This window comes from Mercenaria mercenaria, chromosome 19 (assembly GCF_021730395.1).
Source record: "Mercenaria mercenaria strain notata chromosome 19, MADL_Memer_1, whole genome shotgun sequence".
Classification (NCBI taxonomy): domain Eukaryota; kingdom Metazoa; phylum Mollusca; class Bivalvia; order Venerida; family Veneridae; genus Mercenaria; species Mercenaria mercenaria.
The window spans coordinates 31119799-31144288 of record NC_069379.1 but is presented as its reverse complement, the minus strand read 5'-3'; the positions used below and the strand labels follow the sequence as shown (position 1 = coordinate 31144288).

At 34.1% G+C, this 24490-nt stretch overlaps 1 protein-coding gene across 5 annotated transcripts in view; it reads left to right on the top strand.

Moving 5' to 3' along the window:
• LOC123542089 (uncharacterized) overlaps nt 1-24490 on the top strand; it is a 226890-nt gene that overhangs the window by 164111 nt on the left and 38289 nt on the right. For 2 of the 5 annotated variants that reach the window (XR_008368553.1, XM_053530952.1), the window contains 3 exons: nt 176-252; nt 1513-1595; nt 3016-4383. The exons of the other annotated variants lie outside the window; for them this stretch is intronic. Coding sequence is in view for 1 of the 2 variants with exons in the window: in XM_053530952.1 (XP_053386927.1) it covers nt 176-252; nt 1513-1595; nt 3016-3090 (235 nt within the window). In the remaining variant the exon portion in view is untranslated. Of the gene's footprint in view, nt 1-175; nt 253-1512; nt 1596-3015; nt 4384-24490 lie in introns of those variants that run through there. 5 annotated transcript variants of the gene reach the window in all.

Genomic DNA, 24490 nt, shown 5'->3' with positions numbered 1-24490 from the left:
AACATGTTTGCTAATATAATCAAACTATCCAAATTCAAAATATAGCTACTACATCCTCAACATGTTTGGTAGGATAACATATATTTTATAACTAGAACTTTCTAGATAAAAGAAAAACACACGAATACTCCATGTTGCATGAATCGAATAATTCTTCGATACGATAATATTTCAGAGATCGTATGGACCAAACTGGACAAAGAAGAGATGGCGAAGCATCTGGATTTAACAGATATTTCAGTTGGAAAGATGGTACGTTACAAGATAGTTGCTGCTGTAAATGTTACATTAAGTTGACATATCATGAACCTGCATTAGTTTTCTAAAATGTTGAAAGGTTTGCGACCTTTTAATTGTAAATAAAATGAACATTATCCTGTTATAGAGAAATGTCACTAGTCAGTGTACTAGGCCCGAAATGCAAATGTATCATTACCGGAGGGGCTTTTAGACAAATGGTCAGGACATAACGAATTGAACAAGGAAAATGATCTTACAGAAGTAACCATTCCCTAAACGCAGGATCCAAAAACAAACCCACACAGCAGCGCAGGAATGGATGTGTAAACTCTATACATAAACACATAGGAAATTAACAATAAAAACAATTGCAGACAAGGTAAAAGCTAACTCATACAGGCAACGGACTTGGAATATATAATTGACAATTAACGTTTGAATACTTACATTCGCACTACTCTTTTCCATCGAAACCTTTGACGTTCATTTGGTATGAACAGCAAAAGGACAGGCGCCAAAGTTACGTCATCGATACTTAACGTGATTCATGAATTTGCCGATCTTATTCTGTCGTTCATTTCGCATGAGCAACGAAAAATTATTTTCATTTTATGTTTTTTCTCTATGCGGTATAGGCATTTTTCTTATCGCGCGGAAATTGTGAAGTGCCATAACGGACCGGTTACCTGAAAGAGCAAATTGAGGAACCAGTTGTGAACTAAACCCTGTTTATTGCGCTGAAAGCGTCAAATATTTTGCTATCCTTACTACGGAATAAAATTCTAAGGTTTTAGAATTGCTGATGGTATTAATGAGACGAGTTGCGACATAAATCACTTCGGGGTGATCGTTGATTTATCTGTTCCTACTAATGGATAGAAATGCAAGAAATCTAATATTTTAGCAATATAATTCTCTTTAAAGTAGGTATAGATATATTTAAACCTTATTCTGTCATGGCAATGCAGCAAATAGACGTGTGTCGGAAATGTATACTGAAAGCTTTTATGTTACTGTAATCATGCTATAAAATTGAACGCCATTTTGATTTGAAGACGCGGCATCTTTATTTGGCGACATTTTACACAATAGACCTGCTTCAGTAACTTATGAAAGCAGAGATGTGTATATTTGAAATCGCTTAAAACATGAATAAACACAACAAAATGTATCAATTGAATTGTATAAATAATTATGAAGGTTTCTTTTTAGAAAACACCTCAGTTATCTGCCTGCTTCTTTTCTCCTGTTATAAATGTTCTTTCTTTCCAGATAAGGGGGTCAATGCAGGATTAAGATATCCAGCAATGGGGTATCGGTTGCCCAGGCTCACGGTACCTGAGAATTTAAGAGGAGTAAGTATTAACATTCCCGTGCCGGTCTTGTTAATGCTTTTGTTAGCGTCCCCAAACAAATTTTTCAAGGACAAACTTGCTATAACTGGAGTGACCTTGGCCCGTCCCGTTTTCGGAATCCTTATAGATATATTTTGTAGGTAAAAATAACAGGTCCCGTAGGTCTTATTTCCGCAAAATCATTTCCCTCTATATCTTCAACATTATGATAGAGTAAATTGTTGTTCATTTTAACATGTCTGAAACAAATAAAAACTCGATTGTTTTGCGGACGCATGCGACAGTTTTTGGCTAAAAAAGAAACAACAACAACAAAAAAAACCCCAAAAAACAAGAAACAATTATAGACTTTTCCAAACATTTTTATGAACACAGTGTCATGTTAGAAACAGAATTATGAAAAATTTGAAGGTCACCATGTTTGTTCAGGAGTTATCTTCCCCTGAATATGCAAATTTGAAGAAAAACTTAGTTTAAAGGGCAGATAACTCATAAACAAGCACGGTAATCTGTGATAATTGCTTTTGCACCTTTCTGTTTCTTACATGAAACTGTGTGTTCACATAAAACGTTAAAACAAACTACAGCAAGTTTCCTTAAGGATCATAATTTGATAATTCTAACCTTTGATTACACTATTTTTTTCTCCATTTTTGCAAGTATAAACGTGCCAAAATGGACTATTCTTTTATATGTTTTAACTAAATTTATGCATTGGATAACTGTATAATCAGGGATCACAAAGAAATTTCACACATAAAGTCGAGTGAAATGATTGATAAAAATATTCCTATTCTATTTCAGTAAGAACAAACTATGCCAAAATGCATATTTATTTGACTTCTTTAAAGCTGCATTGATTTAGTGTTATGAACAATTATAATTTTGTTGTACAGAGACTTTCTGAAAATAAATATAGACTGTTAAAACAATCGGAAGTTGAGATAAATCTTGAATGCCATGATAGATTTGCAGTCTTACTAATAGTTGAATTTTATAAATTGTTTTCTTTACTATTCTCAGTAACTGTTAGCTGCATATTATAAAACACCTACCTTAATTCTTGTATCTATAGATTTAAAATGTTTTAAAATCTGCAACAAGTTTAAAACTGTAATATTAACATTACATACATAAAAAACAGAACGTGGCAAACACTACTTAACGTATTTTGATTTTACCCTGTTCCTTTTTTCGGATGGAACAGTATGCTAGTGTTTGATTATGAAACCTTAGAGCTAACATACCCCACAGTACTGACGCTGCCAGTCTTCCAACTGAAATATCATCGGCCCTTTTTAACCTGCACTATAATGGTTGCCGCGTATTGTTATATTATTTCAAACTTAAATACTTGATACATGATCTCAATCAATATCAATACAATTCACTTGTTAACTGTTTCTGATCTTTTTTTCAGAGTAACCGGCGATTTAATAGTTCGCTTGCAGATTCAACTGTTGCCTCAAGAAATTCACGTGCAAATTGGTTTTAAAGAGGATATCTTTTAAGACTCATAATGGTGTCAGACCCTTCTGAGACATGTGGTTCTTACGATGTTGACTCATGTAACATTGCAGTTACATTTGTTACTGTTACTTAAACGATATATAATTTCATCAGTTTTTTCCATAGTGTTTAAGATTTGTCGTTGTACATATGACAGTATCGTTAGTGTCCTTACTTTGCAAACAATATTTGTAATGGTCAATAATGCTTATAGTAGAGTATTTAGCCAGATAAAATGCATCAACAGATCATTTTTGAAGCAATTTCTTATTTCCTTGACAATTGCTATTAAGAGTAATGTCCATGCTTCGAAGAAAAAAGTTGAACATCACCAAATCACAGAACAAAAGCATTGTTCTACATGAAAATTAAACAGCATGTAAATATGTATTTTTTTCTACAAAGGAATTATCAATAATTGCTCATATATGTATAGAAATCTGGAAATGGATTGCATGAAGGGACCAGTGTTCCGGACAGTTCAGTTTAAAAAGATGTTTACATGTCTTCGTTTTGATGCATTTGTAACAACGTACGAGTGTTTAAACTTTACAAAACTTAGTTAAAATTGTTTTTTATAATAATTGTTTACATTTAGTTTTTTATACATATATATTTTGTTCTTTTTTAAAGGGAGACAACTCCTTCTAAAGTATCCAGTTCTATTGGACAGAACAGTAAAAATTTTATTTGACAGAGTAGAAAAATATTGTCTAGATGCTGTTTGTTTACTACTAATTTTTGTTGTTTTGTGATATATACCCTTTCATTGGTTTTAGGTATAAAGGGTCAGTTTTCATTGAAAAAGCTTTTGATTTATATATGTCATAAATATATAGTTAGTTTTCTGTCGTTGGTATTTTTCTGTAAAACATGTCTTTAATTTTTTGCTGAACGTAGTACTGACACAAATAAAAGTTATATGGCAACCTCCAAGCTTTTCGTAGTGGAGAAATATCCCAGGTGTACTTTCTGGGCACTGTATCATCATTGGCGAGCACCATGGTAGAACCACCGACCTAACGTCAGTTAGCTGAATTACTCATTTTACATAATTCTACAACCCAAGGGAGGCTTGAACCCACACAGTTGACAGGCAAGTGATTCTTACCCACTAAGTCACGGCGGCCCCTTCTCTTATACTTACCTGAATTTTACGACGGTTTATAACTAAAATATATTTCCGTTACATGTACTTAAAATTATAAAACAACTGTTCTATTGAAAAAAAGAAATACTGTATAATATCATTGTAATAAAATATTATTTAAGATTAATAGTTAAAATGTAGAACTTAGTTGATATTTGTGGTGCCGACAACGCTACGTATACGGCCAGATATAGATAAACTGATACTGAACTTGAAACTTACCGGTATCAAGAGTGGCTGAAACATTTCAATTCATTAGGAAGATTTTTTTTTCAGAAGATGTGATGTATTTTTTCTTACTGATATTTTTATTGTAAAAGTCGCCATATTATGGACTCCCACTCATGTTCAAATCGTAAAGAACGGCTATATTTATCGTAGATTCATTTATAGGCGATTTCGCTATATGTTTATATAGCAACTGCTGCGGATCGTGCTAGAATATGTCATAAATACAGAACTTTGTTCTTTATGACAACTATCCAGTTGTCCTCGGGAGAGCCCGTGGTTCTGCAGCTGCATATTGATGTCGAATGGACTTAAAAGTTGTTCACAGGAGAACACGAAAAGTATGTGGAGAACTTGTATAATGCTGATGTGACTTAAAAAGACAACTTGCTTATTAAAACATCACAACAAAAGCAAAAGAAAAACAACAATCCTATAAAACATTTGCTTGCTATTGTCATCATCTAAAGCTGTTCAGGACTGTGTTAGTTTTTCTAGATATATAACAGTAGCTACTAATATGCCATTGCCCTGCATTTACAGATATTAGAAGCGTCGATCTTATCAACATATACGTCTACAGTGTATCAGGCAATTTGCATTATTTCAGTTAGTTTGGTGCAAACATTACAAAACAACACTGACATGTGCAGTAACGGTCTTAATTCTAGCGGAATTCGGTATCAAAACCGTATAGAAATCGTATCAAATAATACTTTTATATTGATATTTCTTTTGATAAAACAGGCAGTAAATATTTGTTTTCTATTATATATTTGCTGGAAACGTGTAACAAATGTAATAAAAGTTATATTTCCTAAGCTCGTTTGCAATTAATGAACATATAGGATATCTAAGTTCTGAGATATTCTCCCGACGTGCAGAGTTCAACCGCACATTTGAATTGATGAAGATTTGGTTTTATTCAAGATAAGTGTTGGGATAATATTATGTATTTAGCAACAGAAATGAAACGACTCTCCCACAATAATAGTTATGCTCAAAATAGTGCTTATTTTTCTGCATATTTTATCGTGAATGCAAACACAATTTTCTGCCTGAAAATACCTCAGATTGCTTTGGTAAAGCCGTAAAAACTTCTAAAGCTTGAGGCAGACAAATTGCTACACACTTATAGGATATAGTGTATTTATAAACAAACACAAACTGATGTAACAGTACAAGTATTAATGTTTCACACTATTGTCTTGTAAAAAAGCAAAATCGTAAATTTACTCAGATTTTTTTACCTTTATTTACATATTTCACAGTAATTATTACACATCAGTGACACAAATATGTGCAAAAAGAGTATGAGGATATGGCAAAGAGAAAACATTATTGACTCTGAAAAAAATACTCTATTACAGGCGACAAAAATATGTTCCGCTTTACTGAAATTGTTACAACCAATATGATTGTAAGTATTAAATCCGTAACGCTCCTGGTTAACTCTTCATAATTATGCAGTCACATAGACAGAATCTGAAATTATGAGGAAACATAGTGTCTAAATAAACTGCGACAGTTAATGAGAAGGTAAGTTAAAATTACTCTCATTCTGACACATTTCTTCTGGATCTTTAGAACATTTTCGCACATGCTTGTGTCTAAAAAGATATGGAACGCTTGTGATCAATTGCAGACTCTATAATATACTTGGTTCAAGCGATTTGACTAACAAGTATCTTTAATGAATAAAAATCATGGTACGTAATCTTTGTTCTAACCTTAAGTCTGTATGTTATACATATATTACACCAAATGCGTGTGGAAATGCAATATTTTGCGTATTTTTGTTATGCGTTCTGGCTAATTATCACTACCAGACATGCGCAGAGGACCGCTTCAAGTCTTCAATGATTAATATCGATCATAGATTAGCTAACTAAAACGCCGAACTTGTTACGCACGTAAAAGTTATTCGATTACATAATACATGCTGAAATGTATTGAGTAAATCGGAACCTGGTGTTGATGCTGTATGCGGCGAATTATTGTTTCTTTTACCATTTACCTGTCCATGATGTGTTTGTTCTGTAATTGAAATATTATTTTTCCATCAACTCTGGAATATAATGATTAATTATAAAAAATAACAAACTTTACATACATATGTTTTGACTGATAATTACATACGGACATGCGCAGAAGACCGCTCCACGTCTGCAGTGAGTAACATCGATCGTAGATTAGGTAACAAGAACGCTAACCTAAAAGTAATTTAATTATATAATACCTGCTGAAAAAAATGAGTACATTGGTACCTGGTGTTGATGCTTTAAGCGGCGAATTATTGTTTCTTTTACCATTTACCTGTCCATGATGTGGCAACTGATGTGTTTGTTCTGTAGCTGAAATATTAAAAATATCATTGACACATGACTTGAAAACAGTTCTTGAATATATCGGTAGTGATTAATTGTATTACAATGACAAACTTTGTATTATTATGTTCTGACTGATAATCACTTCCAGACATGCGGAGACGAAAGCTCCATGTCTGCAGTGAGTAACTTAACAAGTATGCAGAACTTGTTACGCCCGTAAAAGTTATTCAATTACATAAAGATGATGAAATGTATTGAGTGAATCGGTACCTGGTGTTGATGCCATATCCGACGCGTCAATGTTTCTTCTACCGTCTACCTGTCCATGATGTGGTAACTGATATGTTTGTTCCGTAACTGAAATATTAGAAATATCATATGCATGTGACTTGAAAACAACGCTTGAATATAATGATTAAATTTATAAAAATAACAAACTTTATATGATTATGTTCCGACTGATAAACATTTCTTTACTTGCGGAGAAGACCGCTTCACGTCTGCAGTAACACATACCGAGGGCTGACCGGGAAACTATTGTATCTGCATTTTTGTAAATTTTACAGGAGAAAGAAAAAACTGAATATTTTCTTAAAAAACACAGCTTAGTATTACCATTCTTAGTAAATCATTATCAACTGAAATAAGAAATAATATGTTGGCTTTTAAAATGTACTCAAATAATTTATTTTTAAGATTTAGCAAAAAGTGTCAGATACAATAGTTTCACGTTCAAAATGACGTTATTGAATTTAAAAAAATTACCGTGAAACTATTGTATCTGCATTATTCATTAAATATTATTTATAAAATTCATATTGCTTTAAGCATAGAATTAGTGTTTTACATATAAATAACATAAATTACAAATATACAATTAAAATAGTGTTAGATACAGTATTTTCTGTCTGATGACCGGGAAACTATTTTATCTGCACTTGAATTATTTTTTCATTTTTTATTATTATCTCATTGAATTATCGCTTATCTGTATTTATATTTTTGTATTTCCATTGATTAATTGGCTAATGAATTAAACTGAACAATACCTTAAGCCAGTAATAATGGTCAAATAAAATAAAAATATGTTTATCATTACCTTAAATTATTATTATTATTATTATTTTTTTTTTTTTTGCAAGCGTATGCATTAATACTTGATTGTACACATTTCATTACATCCGGATATTAATTTCATACAAGAAATCAAGAAATTAATTTATGCTAAAATGAAGCTATACAAGGGGGAAATGAGCTGCAGCATGAGAAAACCAACATAGAGCATTTATGACCAGTGTGGATCCAGACCAGCCTGCTCATCTGTGCAGTCTGGTCAGGATCTTTACTGCTTGCTAACTGTTGTAAGTTTCTCTAATTGCAATAGGGTTTGAAAGTAAGCAGTATGGATCCTGACCAGACTGTGCAGATGCACAGCTATGTTGGTTTAATTTGGACCGGTTTCACCCCTCCCAAATATTCAACAAGAATTTAATTTTTCAGGACAGTCCGTGAATTCCACTGTCATTATTTCAGTAATGGTACAGCACTTCTGTGTTTTAACTTATAGCCAATATTGATGTGCAGTGGCATGGTTACAGAGTTCTGTTGCTTTTGAAGTGACTGTGTAAGGCATAAAAAAATTGTTTGTTTCCATTGTTTGTTTACAGTATTCCGACCTACCCAAAATGGTTGGCCCGACCCTAAAATTTTAATGTTTTTATGGCCTTAGCGAATTTTTTTTTCAAATTTTTAATAAAAAAATTGCAGAACTGCACTTTTTATGCTTTAAACATTGTCATTGATGTTAGAAAGGAACTTATTGGTGCTCTAAAGACATAACCTCCTTATTTGTATTCATTTCTTGACATAAAAATAATTTCTGAAAAGTCTCAATAATTTTAAACAAACAAAAAACATTTTCCAACCTACCTACCCTAATTTATTTTGTGCATGCTACCGAAAACAAAAACAATTTAAGGCCTAATTTACCTTAATGTGAACAATTTAATATGTGATTTTGTTCTCTGTATCACCTGTGTTCCAGCTACAGTAGTATAGTGAAACTTTGGTAAAGACAGAATATTATCAAGAATCATTTTAAAAAATTGCTGAAAACAGAGATTTCTACATGACACTGTCTCTTTTTCTTTTTTGGACAAAGGTATTCATATACACTCAAAAATTTAAATCGTTATAGTACAAATAAAAAAGGACAAAATCGACAAAATGTTTTTAACAGAACTTCAGTTTATTACAATAACTTAATCACCTTTATCAATATTTGAGGCTAAAATTTCAAAAATGACAGACAGCAAAATGAAAAGCCAGAAAGCAAGCACATGACCACACGCATGTGCGATAAATGAATAAAAACTTAGGCATTTTGGCATGTCCTTACCCTCTCCGAAGCATACAACCCTCCCATGTGACAGAACAGCATAATCCGAGAGGAGTCACAAAGGAAACTAAGGTAATGCATCATTGACCTAATTTAGTCATGCTGCCATTTTCAAAAGTAAAGGACAAGAAAAAGCAACAAGATAAGCCATTATGTCACATAAAAGAATGACACATGGCTAACTCCGTCTTCTATATTTTCATAAAAGTATGTACAAAATTAAGTCCATAGCCATTAAAGTGTAAGCCATGACTGTATGAATTAACATGGTTATAATAGAGCCACGTCACACTAACAACTGCCTTTGGTAATCTTCAGGACTTTGCAAACAGTGGGCCCAGATCAGTCTGATCAGGGCCCACAGTGTTTGCTAAGTAACAGAAGACCTATTAAACGTTTTCAAGAAGCAATTTTCTGATCCTATTTCAACAACCTGAAAGCACAGAAAAGCCTGGATCTACAGTAAGTCTTGACAGAAATTTACTCAGTCATGAAGACACTTTTTTGCATGACATGGCTCAATTATGTAATAGTATTCAGCATTGATTTTTTAGGGGGAAACTGGCTTTGAAGCTTACAAGCCGAGTTCTTTCTGAAAAAATAGTAACAATTTTCCAACAATAAAAATAACATGAGGATCCACAGAGTCGTGAAACGCCCACCTCAGTGATACCAATTTACCAAATGTATATTAAAGCTCTTGGCTTCTTGGTTTTAGACTAGATAATATTTTCAAATCTTTTCCTACATAAGTGTATGTAAAAGAAGTGATTTTAAGATCTTGGTAGAGGGTCACCTCACAAACATTTCTGGACAGGTTTTGTTTAAACAATTCATGCCTAGCAATCTGCGAATGAGGACTTTGGCAAACGCTGAAGACCAACCTCAGACGCAACAGAATGTGATGTATGATTAGGGACTTCACTGTTTGCATGAAGGATTCACTTGTTCTATGTAAATCAAGACCTGACACCCCCATACAAGTTTGCACATACAACATTTTATTTCATAACCAGTGTGTTTGCAGTTACCGTGAAACTATTGTATCTGTATCACATTATGTGAAAATGTTAATGTAAACTATTATTTATTTTAGTTCTTTAATATTCACATAAAACCTGAACAACAGTAACACGTTTTCTCCTTGTCTGGTGTTTAAATTACAGACCATAATGTCACAAATAATGTTTTTTCAAATTGAGACTGTAACAGGAAAAGTTACCAGGAAACTATTGTATGTGCTTAGGAGGCAGATACAATAGTTTCCCGGTCAAAGAACTTTTAAGAAGTTGATGGTTGCAGATACAGTATTTTCACATTATTAAAAAAAGAACAAGAAATTATTGGAAAGTTTTTATAATATTTTTGCAGTAGATGTATGACAATAAAAGGCTTAAGAAAATGCAATAAAACCATTTTTGGTCAAAATGTCAGATACAATAGTTTCCCGGTCAGCCCTCGATACGCAGAACTTGTTACGCAGGTAATAGTAATTAAATTACATAAAACATGCTGAAAAGTGAGTACATCGATACCTAATGTTGTTGCTTCATACGCCGAGGTTTTGTTGCCGTTACCATTTACCTTTCCGTTATCTGTTAACTTATGTGTTTGTTCTATAACTGAGATATTGGAAATATGACATGAATATAATGATTAATTGTATAACAATGACAATATAATTATGTTAACTGTTTTAATTACAATATATTTCTTAAGTTTAAATTTTAAACCATTAATTTGTAAATAAAATTATATTCCTCCATGATTTAAGGTATTGGACCTGTAATAGAGTACCTCCTTTTTGTAGAGTATTCAATTCGTACCATAAACCTAATTTTACTGCAATTTTCAGGGGGGCTTAGGGTTCAAGCCCCACTGGGACCAAATATTTTCACCATATTTTCCCTTTTCTAGTAAGTTTTTTTTTTTTTCAAAACTTATTATGGATGTGGAAAAATTTCATTTTATAAGCGATTTCTTGCTGTTCAAAGTGAATTTACCTTCATTCTTTAGATTACATATTGTGGAAGAAATGCAGGTAGGTTTTACTTCTGCCTCAAGGTTATTTTTTAATTAAGTGAGCAAAATTCAATACAGACCCACATGATTCGATCTTATTTTTTCAATGTTGGAGTTAGAATTATGTCTCATTAAATCTGTTTACTTGAGGAACCCTAGAAAAAAAAAGATATTTACAGTTTTATTTTCTGATTTATAATTGTTTAACACAAGTTTGATGTTTCTTTTATCAAAATTAATGCTGTAATGAATTCTCTGCAAACGTTTTAGATAGTGGCCTTCACATTGAAATTTGTCTCTACTTGAGCTTGAGGAAATATCATAAATTATACAAGATTTACAAAAAACGGCACGGTAAAAGTTGTTTAAAATTTGCAACGCAGTGCAAAACATGGTCAACTTTAAGAATATACCGAGCAAATGCCATTGTTTAAACATTACTATTACGGGTCCAATACCTTAACGCATAAAAAGGGATAAGTATCATAGATGGTATTAACGAAATAAAAAAGTGATACAACATATCATCATACCTGTTTTGAGTCTGCATTGCTGTCCATTTCTACAAAAATAATAGTTTTATTATTTTGATTGATTCTTTCTCATGCAATTGTCGGACATCCACAGGTGCCTCATTACGGCTTTCCACGCGTAATCATGGCGACTACGGTGAAAGGTACAGTAGTGTGATAACATGAATAGTAGCATAAACAGCTACTCATGGGATTACGATGTGTTTAATGTCTCCTCAAGCCCAAAATAAAGGAAGTTAGCCAAGCTACTACTTTCACAACGTGAAAAAATGACAGCATTTGCGAACCTCTACGTAGGAGCATTTTCTGGAAAGTTAATATCCTGGAAGATATGTTCAGTGAAGCACCTGGCAATGTCCATTAAAGGTTTCCAATTGAATACTAAACGTTCATCAGATGTTGCTATATCGATTTGATCTCACTTGTTATTAATGACAAATCGTTTCATTTTAGCAAATTAGTCATTTAATTGATTTTAGCGAAATAATCTTTCGGGTCATAACTCCCTCTGGTGAAACAATTTTAAACCTACAGATTTATCATTTAGGGCTATTTGACCAAAGAGTTAGCATGCGCTAATAAAAATTGAACCCAAACGAAAATTCAATACGAATACTGAACAGGTTATTACTCTGCCTAAAGTTATAATAGAAGAAAGTGTTTACAATCTATTATAAATGTAACGTTATTAACTTATTGTATACCAGTTAAGGTACTTTTAAAGCTAAGGGTAATTAAACGAACTTTATCCTTTTGAAAGTGGTCGGCTTTTTTCATCATAAGTACTTTAAATTGATCTAATGGAATTTTATAGCACGCTACCTTCAAGAGAATTTAAGCTATTTAAGCAATTTACGCGCGCTGTGTCAATAATTCTAATTAAAAGACCCCACGAATTATTAACTATGTATGACAATAATTGAATTTCGAACGTTCGACTGAATGATAAGCTAAATTTAGATAACAGTATACCGATATAGTCCGAAATTATAATGTTGTATTTATTTGATTCGAGTGTTAATGAAGTCAGTTTGCGAAACTAAATAATTTTTGGAGAACCATTTTGTTCCGACTGACACATAGATTATATAAAATACAGGATTAATTTAATTATCTCAGTCCATATTTCATTTAAAAGATAAGAGTAGCAAAAAACAGTAAAACGTCTTATTGACAAGCATTTTAAGGAAATTTATTTGATTTCGTTCAGTTCATTTATCTGTCACGTCTGTCAAAAATAACGCGATAATTTTGTTTAACACGGTCCTTCATACATCGTAATTTAGTTAGTTATTCCTTGTTTTTATTATCTATGATAACGAATAATCCGTAGACTGTACTAGGGTGTAATTAACTGCAGTAATGAGGCAGATTGGATATTTTGTACTTTGTGATATTTTATCTCAACAAGACCGTAATTTACGGCCGAAATGTGTCATTTAGACTCATTCTACCGACAAGTGAATAATTTTAATCCGACATTTTTGTGATAATTAAGTCATATGGATAAGGATCCATTTCAGTTCGGAGATAAACATTATAATTAATGACTTTACATGTTCGGTTTAATGTAACAATTGTATAGGAATGAAATCATAAAAAACAACACTAATACAGAATCAATAACGGTTTTCAGTATGTTGGGACGCTATATTGTGCGTGACAAATTATAAATTCGATCAATCACGAGTTAAAATGAGGATTAAAATGATTCTTTTCGTTAAAAGGATTGATATTTAATAATAAGTTACCATATTTACTAAGATTTATGTCATACTTAATCCCTCAAATATTAAAATTTAAAACCCTTTGGGTGAATAGTTTTAAAAAAATGAGTTTAATTTTGTCAAGTGGCGAAGGTTTATCGACTTTTCTCTAAATAAAATTTAACCGAATTTTTATCAAAAAACTGTACATAGAAAAAGGGGAAACCAAGTCAGCTAGATAGGACTATTTGCAAGAGTACGCCTCCCTTGATTTGTTTGAACAAAATTTCCCCGTAAATATAAATAATTAAAAACCAAAATTACCTTGTGTTAAAAATTTACGAAAAAGGGCCCCTTTAAAACAGCGCCTTCTATAAAATTAATTTTTTTTATATTTTCCTTAATAAAATGTATCATCTAACTTAACACTTTTGTAGTCCTTCTAATATGGCATCGGATCACGAAAAAAAGCCCTGTCAAAGAAAGCAGTACACCGGAAAAAACCGTACTCCCTTTTTTAGACCCAATCAAAAGAAAAAAAAGGAAAAGGAAAATGACTACTTACAAAATTAATCCCCGTGAAAAGATTTAAAAACCCTTTTCAAGACAAAATATCATTTAAACTCAAATCAGGGAAATAGCACAAAAATGTACGAGAAAAGGGTTAATCTTCCTGGGGAAAATAAAATGAAGGTACCCCGACTCACAAAGTATCGATTAATAAAGCCTTTCAAAAAGTGCATCGGGGGATTCCAGTACCCTTTTGTAGAATTTTTCACAAAAAAACAGGACGGTTTTAAAATGTAACTTTTCCCATCATCCACACCGGCGATGCTTTAAATAGACATGGGAATTTTTGCAGACGGATATAATTTGGAATGTAAGAGTGCTTATGCGACTTTCGGAAGCAAAGGGGGTGTACTTGTTTACAAGGAATAACTAAAACAAATTCAGTTAGATTAAATTACCCTACATGGATCTAATGCCCAAAAATGTTGAGTAAAAAACTCCGGAAAAAAACTTAAGCGGTGAAAAAAGCTTGAACCAATTCCAAATGACGTGTAACAAAATCGGAACCAAAGGCCCGAAATATTTACGAGATGTACAGTTTTTTTGTGTAAACCATATTCATAAAACTGGTAACAATTAAACAAATTTGTACATATCGTTCATTAACACACAGACGCTTTTGGAAAAGCATGAATCGTTTGTAAAAACTCGTTAAGAATAAAAAAAAAAATTTTTAATTTTTATTTTTACCCACCACCCCCCAGGCTTCTGTTTAAATTTTATTCAATCAAAGTAGGGTTTAAATCCAAGGTTTATTTATTTTTTTTTAAAATTTTTTTATTGCCTACTTAATAACAATACATGCAAAAATAAATGAACTAAAAAAAGAAAAAATAAAGCATCATTGCGCTTTTAAACCTACATCAAACGGATTTACAATTCCTCTTTTTCGTCGGGAACAACGTTTTTGATTAGAAACACAATAAAACCCGCAGGGGTCTGAATATGTAACCGCATCCGCTGCAGGGCAAAAAAGGCTTATTTACGCTCGGTCAAAATGAAATTTGTTCCCGGTTTTTTTTCCCCCGTAATCAAAAAAATTTGTACGGTCCTCTCTTAAAAATAAAAGCTCCCAAGGGTTTTCCCATCCCTGGTCGTGTCCCGTATTTGAAATTACGTTTGTCCCCTACGTATTTGCAGTTTTCCGCAGCCAATTTTACGGTTTCTCTTTTAACATTTTTCCCACTCGTAGTTATTCATTTTTTAAAATATCGGGGTTCCAATTCCATACTTTGCACGCTTTCGTATATTTTTACGTTTTGGGAAAGACCCCAAACGAGCACAAGTTTGGACCTTTTCGCTTTTGATCGCTTGCTTTTTTTTGGGCCCTCTTTGTCCAAACCCAAAGATATCGACCGTTGGGTACGGGGGTCCTAGTTTTACTACGGGAATTTTTCTCCTTCCTTTCTTGTTCCTGTTTTTTAGAACTGCGCCCTCCCAATGAAGGCCTTTATAAACAGGAGTACGGCCCGTCTCACAGTCTTTAAAAAAACTGTACCCCTTTTCCCGATTCCGGGACTCGTAACCCATTTTTTTTGTTTTTTTTTCGTTCACCTTTGGAGCCCATTTTACGTTTTGAAAAAATTAAAGCGAGGCGTATTCTTACAAGGTTTATTTCTCTCCGATCCTCTATCTTTACCCCCCGGGAATATTTCTTTGCTTTCTTGAAAGGGCCCAAATCACAAATAGGCTTTTCTAGTGTAAAAGATTTTTGACGTCGTCTGGTAACTTCAATTTTCTTAGCCGACTGTAACTCTGTGCTGCTAGGGACTGTTTGTAGCTCTAAAAGTCAAGAGTTTCTTTCTGAGGCAAGCACTTCAATAGCGGTGATCGGTAACTTCTTGGAAAGAAGTCCCTTGTGCCGTTAGTAGCGTTACTTTAGCTTTAAATTTTTTAATGGATCGTCTAAGAGATCCTGGAAAACGCTTATCCTAATATGTCAGGCGTGATCGCTCTATTTGATCGCAACCTGTTTCTACATTACCTGGTAGTTCCCTTAAAGATGTTTTTCACAATTATTTATAGCAGGACAGAATTTTTTGTACCTTTGTCATATTTATAGATTTATGTATGACACTAAAATCAAAAATAAAAATGAATAGGAAACCGTGCTTCTTTTTCAAACATTCAAGTTTATTAAAACAACGAAATCTGTATTTGGTCTGAGAACAATACATACATGTCGAATAAAACTCCTGCAAACAACTAATTTTATTAAATTTCACTCTGATGTTACTGTTTTGATGCACCCAAATTGAACAACTATAACTATGTATAGAAATGTCAAAATATAGATGTACGTAACTCCGAAACATTACTTTGACAGATGTGCGAATGTATTGAAACTGAGAAAAGCCCCGAATATTTTCTTAGAGGATACGAACACTCTAAGCGGATAGAATTTTACCAAATTTATCTTACTGTAAGGCATGAACTAGAAATATAATCTAAACGCGAAAAAAATGATATACTCGTCTGTTTTTTTTATTATATTATTATACCCGATTTGTTGACGCCCTTTTCAGAATGTAATAACGTTCAAAGGCGCTTAACAATTAACCATTTGAACACACGCGATTGTATGAATAACAAACATTGATTGCATATTATGTACCCTAATAATAAAAAATAATATTTATAACAACAATATCATAAATTAACATTATAATATTTACGCCTTATTGTAACAACAGCCTGACCGCACGCACCCCCACCCCCGAGGTCGTTTTAACCAGCCCTATTGCCAATACCAGTGCTTTTAAACATCTGTAATTTTTCAAGAAAAATTGAAAAATATTCACTACCTCCACCCACAATGTTTTTTCATTCATTACCACCCCACCCATGTAAAAAATTATGAATCATTTTTTTTGTCTTACAAAACAAATTGCAACCATGTTCTTATCAGTTTCTTAACCATTTTTCTTCCTCGGCATGCGGAATAATGCTCTTTTTAAGGTTGCTTGCCTCTAGGTCAACTCCTTTGAGATACGTGCTACACAAGCTTTCAACATGCCATTTACGTATATATTTGACCACGTCAAGGAAACATAAATCTGTTTTACTGATGAAACCGAAATCAAAACACTGGTGCACACTTCGTATGCTGGTTTTAATTCTTTGTGGGTTTCCAATGCTCTTGGCACTACATTTTGAGGTACATGCTACACAAATATTTAGACTCCTTTATGTACAATCTGACTATCATGGTTCTAACTCTTGTCTTACTACCGGAATTCGGGATGTGACACAAAAAGTATTCAACATTTTTAGAAGTTCACATTTGACTTGAAGGAGATAGATCTACTAGATTTTCTGGAATTTTATTGACATAGAAGTCGGCTGCTCATTCCTTGACGAAATGTTTACTTTCAAATTGGCTGTTCCAATTATTTGATTCGAATCTCTTCCTACTCCTACTCTTCCAATAAACACCATCACTTTTAAGGTAAAATATGGATGCCACGACCTACAATGTCATTACATACATTTTTTGTTTGGCGCGAGTGCGCTGCATAGTTCCGACAATTATGCACTTTCGACGGCGAATCCTGAACTATGCCTTGGGTTACGGGTCTTTGCTGCGCGATATAGGAGTGCTTGCACAAGGGGTAGTGGTGTTCACCAAAGAGGGGCAACAATAGGCCTCATAATAACAAAGAGGAAGTCAAAATCAGATGCCGTGTCCAAAAATAAGTAATGCGGCTAGTGTAGATATTTAAGCAACATCACAATGGCATTACGACACGTCATCGGGGAACTATTGCTAAGTTTTGGACACAAAGCTAATCAACAGCTACGGAACTATACGCGCATCGATGAATATCTATCGTTATAAAGTGTGAGCTGAATTTCGCGTATCATGGTTAGTTTTGCCTTACAAATATCATGGCGCGTAAACGGTGTGGTTCAGGTGTACTCAATTTTAGGTAATTACCCTGTGGGTTCTACATGTCGCTTGTTAAAGCCGTTTCATAATCCGTTACTTGAGGAAGGATAAATTCTCCTCAGTCACGGTGGCTACTTTACTGTATGTCATCGGATATAAATAACCCCAGATACTGCTATTCAAAGCGATAATCTCTACAAGCTTTACCTTGAGGGACCAATGTCCAATTAGAGTTACGACGGATTGTTTTCGTGGTGACGTCTTAGAAAGAGGTCATGATTCTTTGATCGCATTTAGCTTCGTCATTAGTCGTCAAAGACCAGCAGTTCCTTCGATTGTCCATCTATATGATTGGGGATCGTGTAAGTAAAGTCCCTATATCGTGTACAAATTCACCCTAGAATTTCGCGCTGCAGTTTCATCGACCAGGTTGCATGCCTTACCCCACACGATACGTGAGGCTGAGGTCTCAAGATTTGAATAAGAGCATTTTCTGGTCCCTCCGTTTTCTGCTACCACTAGGTCTTTAACAGACCCTCGAAAATGGATGTTGAAACGTCATCTCTTTTGAAGTGTTCGATATTTGTAATGATAGCGAATAATTCACAGTATCGTCGTCGCTCTTATGCTTACTAATTGATTAGCTGAATGGCGTCGCGCCTGGAAAATAACTGCAGCATCAGGACACTTATTCATTTTGTTACAGACGTTAAATGATTTTCAGCAAAAGAACGCTGTTTTACCTTCTTCAATTTGTTAGACATTCTACGCTTTCAGACAGACTTTGTTGTTGGTGGAACTGGAGGTGGTAGTACGAATGTAGTGGTTGTGGTGCTTGTGGTGATTTTACAGAAGTGGCGGTAGTGGAGAGGATGTGGTGGTGGTGTGGTGCAAGGGTAGTAGTGATGGTGGTAGTGGAGGTGGCATGGTTCGAATGGTGAAAGAGGAGGTGGGAGGGTGGTGGTTAAGGTAAAGGTGTGTGGTGATGGAAGTGTGATCGGTAATGGAATGGTGGGGTGGTGGATGGAGTGTGGTGGTGTGATGGAATGGCTGTGGTATGGTTGTGGTGGTATTGGGGGCTGATGTGGTGAAGTGGATGTGATCATGAAGTGGATGTGGTGATGATAGGTGTGGTGGTGGGGGGGTGGATGGAGCGGTGCTGTGGTGGAGGTGGTGGATGTTTGTGATGGCGGGGTGGATGTGGTGATGGTTATTGGACTGTGGAATGAAATTACTTAACTTACACGTTTTCATGAATGTTTCATCAGAATGCATGTGTCCGTCAAGAACACGAATGCGTATTATATTGACCATCACCGTCGGCCTTTGCTTTATTTATACATGTACCGTCGAAATTTATTCATAACAGTTTTTTGAATACCAAATTGTAAATATCTGTGAGCGTTTAATACCACCGTCGCTAAATTTTGTTCACTTTTACTAGAGTGAACTGTTATATTTTACGCGGTCTAGTTAGGGTTAAATAAAACAAGCATAGTTTAGATGCTTCGTCGGAAAATCATGGGGAGATGTACAATATCGTTGTTGGTTGATCTTCGTCCTTTTATAAATCGGGGGAAGACACGACTAGTCTAGATACTTCTCTCCGGCAATGAGTAAGGGAAGGAGAAGAACAGCTATATTGATTGTATAGAAAAATAATAGTAACTCCGGGAGTGAACTACTGCTTTCAATAATAAATGGTAACAGTATTCAGTATTTAACATGTGCCTTTGTATACTTATTATATGAATTTATATCGGGTCCGTATTTAGAGAACATTCGTCAATTGTAATCTCTGAATTCTCTCACTGACGGAGGGTCGAGGTTCGAGCTGTGCTACTGACTATGATTTTTTATGTGAGAATAGGCAGTTGCTAACGGACTTTGGCGTCTAGTACTGGTCTTTCCCAGGAACGTTGGTAGTTGAACGGCTGTCTGATATAACTGAATAATGTTGAAAATGGCCGTAATTCAAACAAAAACAGACTCTAAAATGGATTCCAAAACCGTACATGAATGTGTCTTTCGGTTGAAACGAGATACAATTCCTTCATTAATATGATTAAACAATTGATACCTTAATGGGACTTTAAGAAAAGTATCACGATACAGTCGACAACTGGGATACGCTCTATTTAGATATAATGCTATTAATAATTTCAGTTATTTTAAAATCTTTTAAACTCCAGTAAGGCTAACAACTAGAAAAAGGCACTTTTGGCTACTATTATAAGTTTACACGTGTCAGTCGACATTTTTATGTTGTTTTGCACTTGCATCGTATACACCATAAACCAAAATATGAATCTGAATATATTTAAATACCTTATAACGTATCGTTCACGCGTTTACATGGTCCATCCACTGACATAACTGTAGGTGACTACAATAAAATGGAACACAACTTTTATAACAGAAAATAATAAGATATAATAATAAAATTAAAACTGAATGAAAATCACTACAGAAGACCATCTCCTATGAACGGTATGAGTGAAGAAGAATCATTATCACTCCTACACCAACCTGAACAGCGTATGTTGGACTAAATTACAGTCTACATACTCCGATCCGGAAGAAACAGGTAGGAACTTAAAGTAAAACATTCAAAGCAACAACAACTTTGACAGAGAAATGAAAAATATATATATATTAATGAATCACGTTGTAAAAGCTATAACAGATGAGGATGCATTAACCTGACTTACAAATCATCGCAAAGTTAACCTAGAGCATACGTAATGTTACACAAAAGTGCCTGAAATAATTTCTGTTGTTTGTTAATTTGTACTGTAGTCCTTTTAACTGAGTAAGAATGAAACAATTTTGTCCAACAACTTACGACGATAAGCGTAATCCTATATATACAGTATTTTTTGAATCGCTGCCGTCTACAGCAAGGGGGTGGGGGTAGGGTAATGAACAATTGTTAATGACGCATAGAAAGATAAATGTCCAAAATTTACTGTGAAAAACATGTCATCGGGTAAAACTGTTTTAAGTTAGTTATGTGTCTATTTTACTATGCCCGTTGTATGATTAGTATTTCTTACCATATTACAATGTATCAAAATTCACAATAAACCAAACTTTATGAAACATGATTGTTCTGGAATATCAAAACTTAACTCCGAACACCTTTTCCTTGAACAGCTCATATTAGAAAAGTATATTGCATGTGAAATTTAATTAGGGTCAAAAGATGATCAATCAAACTGTCTCATTGTACTAAAAACATAACGTTACATATACACGACACATAGTAAAAATGTTTATACCCATGTAATGTTTTGTCACTAGTCTTTCGACACTGTTGTTTCTTTCTTTTCTCCAGTTTGTGCTTAGTTGTCCTCTAGTCCAGACAGTCATTTCTTCTTCGTCGATTTCCACATAATTTGGTTGGCATTTTACGGGGTGTTCTATTTTATATTTACCTCTGGGTGCTTTTTTTTTTTGCAACGTTTTGCAGCTAAATCTAACGGAAATGTAATGTCGTTATTAAAATGTAGTTTATAATGAGCAATAATAAAAAACGTATCAAATTACACATTTAGTGTTTGCCAATGTTATATATATACTACTCGATTTTCTGAGTTTCCAATTTATGCCTTGTTGCATAAGTTTACGGACTTTTCGGGTTGGAGTCTGTATGGACTGTTCTTTAGTTAGCGCAATCCCATTCTGACCTGATACGAAAGAAAGCATTCCCTGAAAGTTATTATTTAAAAGTTTTAGAAAGATCACGGGGATTAACCCTGAAAATAGATGACAAATATTTTAATGTAGCCAGCATTTTGATTTTTCACTACGTTATTGCACAACTTCTCTGGCACTGCTTTTGTACTTAAGCGCTGATTTCTCGAAACATTTTATCCTGTACTAAGAGATAACCTGTTAGAGAGCATTCGAATTAGATAATACAATAACATACTTTTTTCCTCTCTGACAGCGTCAATATTTCGTGAAATTTGACACAGAGCGCTAATTTGAGTACATTTTTTTGATTTGTAGCGACTTCTTGACTCAGACCCATTTATATATAGGATACAAGAAACTACGTTCACGTAACATAGCAATGACTCATAATACTATACTCTGTAAACTACGTATTAGATCAATATAACTTTTTTAATAAGAAGAGTATTGTTATATCTTGTAATTGCTTTTAATACTGCTTTACAACCAATATGACGTTGGGTTCGGAGACCACCGGCGGTCCTTTAGTCCTTCATACTGCAAAATGACAAGCATTGTCGCCCTTACAGTGAAAGTAATTTCGTGTGAGATCTGAAAACTCTCGGTCAATGGTACAACAACCTGCGTTGGGTTTTGGGTTTCCTAATTCTGAACGTTTCAACCTTCCCTACTCTATCTACCATGTTTCCATCTTTCTTTAACGTGTCATATGCTGCCTTTGTTCATTGTATACCGAAACCAGAAATTATAATGTATTACATGTATTACATTATTCTGCCGACACATCCTTTTCGGACTAATTTCTGTGGTTTTCATCAACGGCAAAATGTTCGCCTTATAAAAGACCACAAGATGTGATTGAGCTGGCAAGGGCATTGGATGTGTAGAATGTGTCTAGCAGACACTATACGTTCAACCAGACGTTCAACAACCTTACTCGTTATTCTACTTCTTTTTTTCCTCTAATATAAACTTTAAACTCCCAAGATATGCAGAACTGCATCTGCTAAAACGAATATTTTAAAGCTTCTCTTTAATCAATGCTATTAACTAAATGTTTTATCTATTATCTTTTTATACTGCATCACTCCTCTTTACGAGTGCTACGTGCAGCTGCGCCCTGTACAATATTTTAAAAGTAGAATTACAGTAGAATAAAGTACTTACATGTGTATTGCACAGCCATGAAAACAGTTGATAGTGTTCAAAACAGAAGGGCTTACAGATAAAGCATTAAAGAACCAGTCTATCTGTTAATCATTGTGTGCAAGTTTGGTTACACCATGCCTAAACTGGTTCAGGGTGGGTCTTGCAAAGTTGTCTGGAATGGAATTCTTAAGCACTATGATTCCTGGAGAAAGAGTATAATAGTAATTACAGGGAGTGAGGATCTAGGTTAGGAGTGGGGATGCATATGTGCCTTGTTCGACGGATGGGGAGGGGGAGTGGCTGGCATAGGGATGAATGGTACAGCAACCAAACCACTCTCAAATTATAACATAGTAGACGTTGCAAGAAGAATCGAATTTCCAATGTAGTACGCAGCGTAGTGTTTACTCGTCCTGTTACTAACCTAAGGAGACTTTTGTTAAAAACTTGAATTTAAGGCAGTGCTTACCTGTAGGCATTATTTATCCCTCGATTACCACAGTAGTTTAATGCAGGTCATGTTAAACTATAAGGGAGTGCCAGCAGTGTCTTAATACATATTCCCACAAAATGCATGTACTGCCCAGTGATGCCGTGCCGTTTAAATATGTGACTTTTATAAATAACATAACGTTTGTTTTATCTGCAATATATACCATAGTAGACATTGCCTGAAACAAGAAACTGTACGTTGTGCCACATGTAGTTATCCAATAACCACACAATGGACATTAACTACCATATGTAGCAACCGTTTTACATAAAAAATACTCGCAGCATAAAATGGTAGTATTTTTTGTTAATTCCTGCTAATTTCAATTTGCGAAATATACAATTTTTCCTACATCTGCATTTACGCTATGGAAATGAGTATCCCATTTTTCTGGTACGTATTTAGTCGTCTTCGGTATCCCTTCTGCAAAACATTTCGGTAACGGAGAACCCAAAAATATCAGTCTGGCATTTGGCTTCTCAGTATGCATCGGTGTACGATCAGCGGTAGTCGAAGGATATATCCGATGGATTTTGTGAAAAATCCAATTGACAAAAGTTTTTTTAATCATCATTTTGGTACATAAGGAATTAAAACAATGCAAAACTATATCATGTATTGCCCTTGCCCCTAACACCATCTTAAACTAAAGCAGAAGTTTCTAAGTCACTTAGAATGGTAGTGAAGTTTGCCAAAATTTCTGGTTTTGCACGACATCCTGGTGGCTGTTAAATTTGATATTTTTTCATATCCGCTCTGCATCTTTCTTGATCTGAAGTTGGGAGAAAATTTAATCCTCTTCATGCATTAAATTAAAAATGTATTAAAAAGATACGATTTCACACTGATCTTGACAAAGACAAATTATCGTGATACTTGATACTGCCGTTATTCTGTCAAGCTTAGGGTAATCATGAAACTTATAATACCTTATCATTATTGATCAAATATATATTGTGGCCCTTCTTTCGATTCCTGTACAAGTTATTATAGAAATATCACATTGCAGGGAGGGTGTTATTTGATATTGTCAACCAGAAAATATTTTAACGAGTTTGACATATAATAACACCCACCACGACCTTTGTTATTTCTTGTTTGTTGTTTAGTGCTTTTATTTTCTTTTTAGGATCAAACTATGTTTCTTCTCCAGTGAGCAACAGAAATGTTCTAAAGACATCTAAGTATTTGATTTTTGTGTTACCATTTTTGTATGTTT